Source organism: Pteropus vampyrus, unplaced genomic scaffold (genome assembly GCF_000151845.1).
Source record: "Pteropus vampyrus isolate Shadow unplaced genomic scaffold, Pvam_2.0 Scaffold340, whole genome shotgun sequence".
In the NCBI taxonomy this organism is placed as follows: Eukaryota; Metazoa; Chordata; class Mammalia; order Chiroptera; family Pteropodidae; genus Pteropus; species Pteropus vampyrus.
The window spans coordinates 27,164-36,536 of record NW_011889121.1 but is presented as its reverse complement, the minus strand read 5'-3'; the positions used below and the strand labels follow the sequence as shown (position 1 = coordinate 36,536).

At 38.5% G+C, this 9,373-nt stretch overlaps 1 protein-coding gene and 1 long non-coding RNA gene across 4 annotated transcripts in view; one reads left to right on the top strand and one right to left on the bottom strand.

Moving 5' to 3' along the window:
• Positions 1–8,604, top strand: part of DMD (dystrophin) — a 2,089,898-nt gene extending 2,081,294 nt beyond the window's left edge. For 2 of the 3 annotated variants that reach the window (XM_011378471.2, XM_011378474.2), the window contains one exon: positions 7,987–8,604. In XM_011378471.2, the coding sequence (XP_011376773.1) occupies positions 7,987–8,084 (98 nt within the window). In that variant the 3' untranslated portion in view covers positions 8,085–8,604. Of the gene's footprint in view, positions 1–3,159; positions 3,192–7,986 lie in introns of all 3 variants that reach the window. The other variant, XM_011378473.2, reaches the window with a different exon arrangement.
• Positions 8,605–9,222: 618 nt separating this feature from the next.
• Positions 9,223–9,373, bottom strand: part of LOC105304410 — a 1,698-nt gene continuing 1,547 nt past the window's right edge. Inside the window, exon 2 of the long non-coding RNA XR_896994.2 lies at positions 9,223–9,368. This is a non-coding gene — a long non-coding RNA (uncharacterized LOC105304410). The remainder of the gene's footprint in view (positions 9,369–9,373) is intronic.

Below are 9,373 nucleotides of genomic sequence, written 5' to 3'. Positions count from 1 at the left end.
TATTGTCTATGGTTGCTTTCCCACTACTAAGGCAGAGTGGCTGTGGCAGAGTTGAATAGTTGCTACAGAGACTGTGACTTGTGAAAGCTAAAATATTTACTCTCTGGCTCTTTACAGAGAAAGTTTGCCACCAGTCTCTGCCTTACACTATTACTTTGTTGTCTGTTCTAGCTCACTGCATATACATAGCCATAGGCCTCAGTGCGGATCAGCTTTCAGCTCAACAAAACTGTGTATTTGAATTGACCTATGCGTTTAAATCCACGTTCACCAAAGATCCAGCAAGTTTCAGTATATTTAAAGTATAGCCTTTTGAGTCTCCTTTCACCTGTAACAGAAATCCTAAGAAAGGGACTCATTCTAAACATTTTTAAATGGACAGTGAACCGAGATAAAGAAGCTGAAGGTAAAGCTTTATCTCAAAGCTTTATCTTTGAGATAAAGAAATAATGTCCTGTGATTCTGACTCTGAAATAAAGAATTCCAACCAGTCACCTGCAGTCATACTGCCTGAGGAAATGCGACTTTTGCAGACCTGACCAAGCCCTTTATTTATTTAGACTTAGGACTCCCCAGCACACTTCCCTTTTCTCTTGATTCATTTCCTGACAATATACCACACTGCCAGATGGACATCCTAAGTGAATATCTAAGGAAACTCATTTCCAAAGGATGTATTTATGAAATACAACTTTTATCTGGTACTCGTATTTATTTATTAAGATTTTTCTGAAATGTTGCAACAGTCGTCCTGTTTCATCAGTGTAGAACTATTCCTAATACAGTAGAAAACATTATTTGTTTTAACTTTATTTAAACAGAAAAAAAGAGTACCTTCCTTTTGTACTCTGCTAATGAGCACATTGAAACCCAAGAGATGGGGGAGGACTTTGAAAGACATTAGGCGTAATGTGGCTCTGGGACGTCCATTTTACATAAAATATGGTTTCTGAAGAAGTACCTGAAACAAAACCCAAATCATTTGTTGCATACTCAGCAGTGACCAGTTAATACTGAGCTCTGAACATGGCTGGGTGTAGAATTCATCAAGATACACAAACTTTATCGTTCGAGAAACCATAATTATATGCAGAAACTAAATCGTACTGCTTTCAAACATCACTGTCCTTCCTAAAGTTCTGAAGTTTCAAAAATAGGGCAAAGTTACAAGCCAGAAAAAGTCGCCAGCCCATGGCCTCCCAGCTAGAGGGTAGCAAGCAAGGCTGAGTTGCCTGAAACACCAAAGGACTCATGGCCATGACCTAGTAGCTACCTTACTAATTCAGTTTAGCCAGCATTTATGAAACACCTATAGTGTCAAGGTACAGTCTGACAAGGTATTGGAGATAGAGAGGTGGGTAAGCAGCATATGGGCCCTGCCCTCAAGGAGCTCATCATCTTTTAGGGAAAGAGAATTAATTCTACCACCAGACAGTATAATTATGAAGTCAAAGGAGTCATAAAGAATGGTGTAGGAGTCATATATTGACATCTGTTTGAGCCATCGAGTATAAAATGATGTTCTCCCTTCCCTTTTTCCTGTCATCTGATATAGGCCTGCCACTGGGAACACCCCAACCGAGAAGCCAACACTCAGTTTTCTCTCTTTTCCTCGGTGTGAGGAGGGTCACAAATACCTTGATCATGATAACATGGTCAAACATGTATTTTTTATACTCATACGAGATCTCAGACTCACTTAGGAAAATTCAGAAGGAAGGAAAAGAGGGAGACAGGGAGGGAGGAAAAGTTATATTTAGAAAAACTTTCAATGTATACTAGAAGTTTTAAGCCCCAAACTTAAGTTTCGAAACATTTCTTTTGAAATAGTAGCTCCATACTGCCTCATTTAAGAGTAGTGGTTCTCAAATTGTTTCAGGGATTTTTAGTTCCCTTGGACCCCCTGAGCATGGAAGGTGGGAGGTGGGAGATGATGTACAGCAGGGGTCCCCAACCCCCGGGCCGCCGACCAGACCAGTACCAGTCCTTTGCCTGTTAGGAACTGGGCCACATGGCGGGCGGGCGAGCGAGCGAGGTAAGCTCCATTTGTATTTGCAGCCGCTCCCCACCGCTAGCATCACAGCCTCACCTCCACCTCAGATCATCAGGCATTAGATTCTCATAGGAGCACCGGTCCCTGGTGCCAAAAAGGTTGGGGACCGCTGATGTACAGGATCTCTCACAGTTCTGATTATATCTGCTCTAAATACTGGGATTTCATAGAAGATTGTTTTTCGGAAATGTCCCATTGCTAAAGTCAATATCTGAAAACCAGTATTTGACTTTGAAGACCCAGGAGATAAAAGGAAGTTGCATGCCCAAAGCATGCTAGGGATGGTCAGAGGTCCCTAATTTTCTGTCCAGTTATAAATATTATCATAGAAAACTTTCTCATCAGAACCTGCTTTTCAAAAATAAATAAATGCATATAGATATAGGATTCTATAAAGAAAACAAGGCCAGTGGGTCTTTAGCCATTGACTCTCAAGACTCCTGATAGCTATTGAATTGTGAGGCGAAACTAAAAGCTTATTCCTAGATCTGGCTCTGTGGGACTTGGCGACTTCCTCCTTTTTTTTCTGTTTCCTCAAATGCCCCCGGAACCATCACTGGCAGGCTCAGCTTCTACCAGATAGAACAAATTCTCCCAAGAGGATGGACTCTAGCCTCTATGTGGTGTTCTACCTTGCATTTGGGGTGCAGACATTTGGCACACAAAGGCAACTACAGTTTATGTTTTGGTGTGTTGATTGTCAAGTCGAGAGCGAAGAGATTTCTGAGATTTGGGGACGATAAGCTCAATATTCTACAGTTGCCTTTGAAAACAATGTTCAATTTGTCAGATTTCTATGCTGTGCCAGCTTTCATCCAGTTTTACCACGTGAACTCCATGAATTCTCTAAGTGATGTCTCCTGGATCATGTTATCTGTTTACACTGATTTAAGTGTATGTAAAGGTTATTTGACTGGATGTGTCTTTTGGTTTGTTTTTTGTTTTGTTTTGTTTTGTTTTGTTTTTTTTCCAGAAGGGAATAAATGAATTGTCATCTCGACATTTGTTTGGTAAAAGAAGCAAATTGGTATGAAATTGTATATATATGCATGATTTTTTTTTTTCCTTTCTGATGCCTTTGCCTCTTCCTCTCTCTGTTATTAAAGGAAGAAATACCCCTGGGAAGCCAATGAGAGAGGTTAGTGAGATTCAGGCTCACAGCCATGGCTTCTGTCTGTCTCATCCTGCTTTCTATGTTTGGCGTTTGTGTAAGAATTGTGTGCGTGCACGCGCATGTATTACATGTGTCATCATGTAAAGAGGGTAGTCACCTCTCCACTTGCAGCTCATGATGGACATTCCTCGAATGTTCATTGCCATTGTCATCACCATGACGACAGGACCAAGGGTTGGGGGAACAGGAATCTCTTTAAAATGGCAATGCTTTATAGTCCCTGGGTTGGAATCCTGCAGTTCCATCATCTGTTGCCATTTACAACACAAACAAAATCTTCAAAATAAATTTAGCCTTGAACATAGTTGATGAGTCATAAAGCTTCTACTTCCAGGACTCTAGCGTTTTTTGCCACTGCCCTTGGTTTTAATTTTTCTGGGATGACTTCGTTTTGTTTTCTTTTCCTGGTTCCTACACTCTTTCTTTCCCACTTTAGCTAATATTTTTTGAGCACGCACTGTGTGGCAAGCACTGTTCTGAGTATTTGCATCTTTTTCATTATGTAATCTTAATGACAAACCTATGAGGTAGGTACTCTTATTAAACCCATTTTACAGATAAGGAAACTGAGTCAGTGAAAGGGTAAGCAGTGTGTCCAAAGTGACAGAGCTAGGGTTTGAATCCAGGCAGCCTCTGCCCAGAACCACACTCTTAACTCTTATGCTTTACTGCCACTTTATAAAATGGCTTATGTCATCTTAACTTGCCCTTTAGAAGATTTTTTCTTTTTAATTTGGCGTTTGGAGCCAAATAGAACATTAACCAATTAGGGAAGAAAATTGAATGTTGGAGTCTCGAGGGGCTTTTTTAAGGCCTCTTTACGGATTAATAGGGCCAGGGCACAGCATTATCACTGAATGCGGTTTAGGGTTTTACATTGAAAGCTGCTTCACACTTCTGTTCTACCATGAATAGCGTCTAAACATTGAATTACCTAATCTAATGACTATTGGATGACAAAGTGTTAAGTGACAGCCCACATGAAACAAGATTGTCCTTAGCAAGAGTTTAGTGTGAAGGATGTGGAGAAGGAAAGCTCTCATGGATGGCAATAGCACGTACTAATCTGGGAGACAGGTTGGATGGGTGGAGAGTTCTTACATGAGAGGGCTCTGGATCCTTAGCAACAGGATGGACGAGAGTAGCCACAGATTCATTTAAACATAAGGAGTCATACTGGAAATTCTGCCAACACCATGCCCTGCAAGTCTAATGAATTTTTAACGATCCTTCAGTGTGTCTACACTAGGGCTCCCTTCCAAGGCTTGGGGCAGTGAGGTCCCAGGGAGGGGAGTGGAGGGCTGGGAGGAGAAACTAAGAAAACCTGAATCGGTGAAGCATTGAATGCTCCTGACCGTTTGCCTGGCTAACATACTTCTTATGTGAGACTCCTTGGGTTCATTCTTATGGTAAGTGCCCCTTAAAATTTATTTTAATTTATTGTAAAAAGTTGTACCATAATTCTGACCACCCTGAACATGTTTCTCTCATGAATGAATTTTAGAAAAGGCTAACACATATAATTGAAATCATATAGGAAATTTTACTACCTGAGGTATGTTATAGTGGGATAAGTTTCCAGATAGCCAGAGAATCAAAATAATAGTGATTTTTTTAATGCTATGAAAATACTCCAAATGTACAGTAGACCAGATTTTTTTTTCAAAGATTAAATTATAGAGGGAAAAAAAAAAAGATAAGCAAATTTCACTGCAGTATTTTGACTTTGCTTTGGCTAATTAAATGCTAACCCTTTATTTGGGAATTGTATTTAAAAAAAAAAATAGAGGGCCAGATTGCTATGGAGGTCTTTGATCACTGCCAGAAAGTCTCAGTTCCAATCACTACCGAAAACAACTCCCTCAGGCAGTGGTGGCTTGTGAGACTAAATGTGTTGCAGTTAGTGCCAACTTGGAAAAACGTACAGCTGCCCTGATGTTCAATGCACAGTGCCTTTGTGTTCAATAATCCTTGCTTCAGAATGGATTAAATTAATGCCTTCTGTAGATATATTTTTGTATCAACTTGTGCCTGAAGCTGATTGAAGATGCCTGAATCTTGCCTGCTTTTCAGTGCCTCTTATGCTCGTAGTATAAGATTTTAATTGACTTTCGAAACATCTGTCAGGTAAAATTAATGACCTCATTGATGTTCTGCCTTACGCACATGGACAATAGAATTGAGATACAAATCTGTATTACTGTATTCATATCACAGTGCAGTTTTATGCCTCCAATGGATTGAGGTATATGATTCTTTGGGGCAGTATTTTGTCAACAGTAGAATTTTTTTTCTGGCTCTAATGAAAACGTCCATAAAAATATTGGAATCATTATTCTGGTGAAACAGGTATTTGTAAATAACCAAAGGTTTGCATAATATAGATATGGTGGGTGACTGAACTCATAGGGACAGCCACGAGGTCATTTTTGAACATGAACAGGCTAGACAAGTTAAAGGCCACCGAACATTTTGTAGGAGTGTGTATAGTATATTAAGAATAATGAACCTCTATTTTACCTGGTCACTTTTAAAACAGCACATACCCCTAGAACTTACACCTCTTGAGAGACTCAAGAATTTTCCATTCAAGTAGTAACTGAGCATCATTGCAAGGAGTAGCAGCATCACTTGGTTTTAACAGTATGTCTTCACTTAAGATCGATAGGTTCTGTGACTTAACGTGAAACTACATATAATATGAAACCACTTTTACCACAGGCTAATTGATATAAACAAGAATTAGGTTCCTGCGGCATCTCATCAACATTATAACAGAACGATATTATTTAAGGACCCGCTTTAATCTACAAATGCATTTCCTTGTCTTTATTATCTTTAGAACTGCAGTCCACATCCTCTAGCATACAGTCTAAAATAGGCATGTTTTGATTATTATCAAAGAAAAAAAAATGAGTTCTTCCCTGTTTTACCTTTTGTATTACATTCTGTAACTACCAGGTGAACTATATGATAGTCAGAAGTGGGTGATGAGAAATCGTTGGAATTATAATCAGGTATCGGGTTGTGAAAGTGACGGGTTTTGTTTTTACTGGCCTCATTAATTGCTGTTGAGATTTCAGGTAATTAAAAATGTGCCGTTAGTCCATCCGTTTTCAATTATGGATGAACAATTGTGCAGATTTCCCAGGGTTGCTGGGCAGTCAAATATAGAAACAAGGGAATCCCTCTAACCTGGTGACATCAGTTATATATTTGTGTTCTAAGGAACAGCAAAGGACCCACTGTGGTTTTTTTATAGTTTAGACAAGTCAAAGATAATTTCAGTTCCACCGTGGGCTGCCAAACAATTGTGACCCACTCTGTGAGTAGTATATATGCTTTGTTAAAACTTTTTATATTTTTTATATTTGCAGTCTCAACCAAAATCCAAAGTGATTTTTTAAAATATAATTAGTTATCACTGAAACTCTTTGCACTAATAAAGATAAAAGAGATTCATAAATTCGGTCACCTTAATGTAGATGGCTGAATGGCATTAAACTTTTAATAAGTCTTAATTTGATCTGGTGTCATCACTGTTTAAAGTGCCTGATTGTGAATCCTCTTCAGATCCACCCATATGTATAAAAGTGATATGTCTCTTGAAATAAATATTAGAACAGAATACCTATACTAGTCTATCTTTAATTTTTATGGGGATTGTAACTATTATGGGAATCTGTAAAGTTGACACATGGCAAGGTAGTAATAATGTAGTAAAGCATTTTTAGTTCCAAAGGCAGTACTTGAATAGTGGAATGATTTACTAATGATTTTAATTTTAGAATTAAAATTAGTCATATAAAACTATGGGACATCTATGAAAAGGCAAAGTCGTGTGGTACGTTTCAAATGATCTTACTCTAGATCTGAATTTTGCCACAAAGTGTCCAGGGACATTTTGCTGGCTTTGTGCTCCACACTGGGGGATTAATGCTAGGTTGTGTCACATTATTTAAAGGCTATTCTGATAGTTAACCCTCATTTAGGAGGAGATCAAAACTGGACTCAGGATACCCAAATCCATGCTAAACATGTGGGTCATATTATAGTTAGGCTCTAGAGTAATTTGGAATAATGAAGAGTGATTTTTTTCCTGAGCTTCCTAATTCAAATGTTAATAGTATACAGAAAGGCTGATCCAAGTGTTTGTGTTTCAACCCAAGTAAAAACAGAAAGCAAACAGTCACCTCCACCGTAACTTTAGAAGTGAGCCAACAGCTTGAAACAGGTTTGAAAAGAAGATTTCGTGTCGTGGTGATGGAGTAGTGGTGATAATGGTAATGGCGACAGAGTGATGGTGGTGGCGGTGAGAGTTACAGTGATGGTTGTTCGATAGTAAAAAAAAAAAAAAAAATAGTACAAGTACAGAGTAAATAATCTCCCACGACAAGGTGGAAAGTTACATCCCATTATGAAATATTCCTCTGGTGACAGGAATCTTGTGCTTACCCATGTAATCCTTTTTATCTGTATTTACATTGGGAAGATGAGTGCAGTCTTGGACATGTTTCCATTTAAATGACACCAGTAGCCTGATCCAATATTAAGCTGATACTAACAACGTGGAATGGCTTCATTAACAAGGCTTTGTTTCTTCCTGGAAACTGGTGAAAATAAAATCCTGTTGTGTATACCCTCGATGCAGCTTCTGTGTTGTCCTCACCGAGAAATGGGGAATGGTTTCCCAAATGCCAGAGTCGGGGATGATGCCTGCACCTTGTGTAAAAGGTCGTTGTTTTTCTTTGTTTTCCAGGACACAATGTAGGAAGCCTTTTCCACTTGGCAGATGATTTGGGCCGAGCGATGGAGACCTTAGTATCAGTCATGACAGATGAAGAAGGAGCAGAATAAATGTTTTACAACTCTTAATTCCCGCATGGTTTTTATAATATTCATACAACAAAGAGGATTAGACAGTAAGAGTTTACAAGAAAAAAAAAAATCTATATTTTTGTGAAGGGTAGTGGTACTATACTGTAGATTTCAGTAGTTTCTAAGTCTGTTATTGTTTTGTTAACAATGGCAGGTTTTACACGTCTATGCAATTGTACAAAAAAAGTTATAAGAAAACTACATGTAAAATCTTGATAGCTAAATAACTTGCCATTTCTTTATATGGAACGCATTTTGGGTTGTTTAAAAATTTATAACAGTTATAAAGAAAGATTGTAAACTAAAGTGTGCTTTATAAAAAAAAAAAGTTGTTTATAAAAACCCCTAAAAACAAACACATACATACACACACAGACACGCAAACACACACAAAGTTTGAGGCAGCGCATTGTTTTGCATCCTTTTAGTGTGATATCCATTTGGAATCCATGGCTTTTCTTTTTCTTGCATATTAAAGATAGGACTTCCTCTAACACCACCAAATGACGGGCTGTGGGTTTTCATTTTATACATCTATATGTCTATGAGTATATAGGTATATAGATAGATATAAATTTCTAGAGACCTTTTAAATTTCTTGTTCAAATGTTCCTACCACTTGCTAATGGAAAGAAATTGCTTCTGGTCATCCAGGCTTACCTGCTTGGTCTAGAATGATTTTTTCCCTGGAGCCTGCCGCCACAAGGAAATTAACACACTAAAACATTGGCTGGGGCTCCAGATGTTTCTCATTTAAAGTTGCCACTGACAACTAAAGTATTGAAATTTTCTTAAAGGAACATGTGAATGAATGAGTACACAGGACTTAACTGTGTCAGAATAATCCGTCGGTTGATACATTCAACTTCCTGCTGTTGGCAGTGCCACGATTTAGATTTAATGATGCTTCAGTGGAAGTCAGAGCATCAGAAGGCATTTTAACTCCCCAAGACGAGGAGGGCTCTGGGTTCCCAGCCTCTCCCTCTGAGGGAGTAGGCTGCTCCTGACGTAAAGGATTGGATGAATGTTCATAACCATATATAGAGATCTTTATAATTACCACTAAATGATTCTTCCCTCTTCTCACAGTCAAACAGAAATGGGTGTTTGGTTTTTGTTTTTTCCTTAAGATTTTTTTTTTCCTGTTGCAGTGAGCTTTTTTAAATGCCATAAGACTTAGATCAAAATAACGCTTGGGAAAGCATAAGACAGCAGCCCCATCACACTGTGATACTGTTAAATATCCATCCAGAAGTTCACGACCTGTG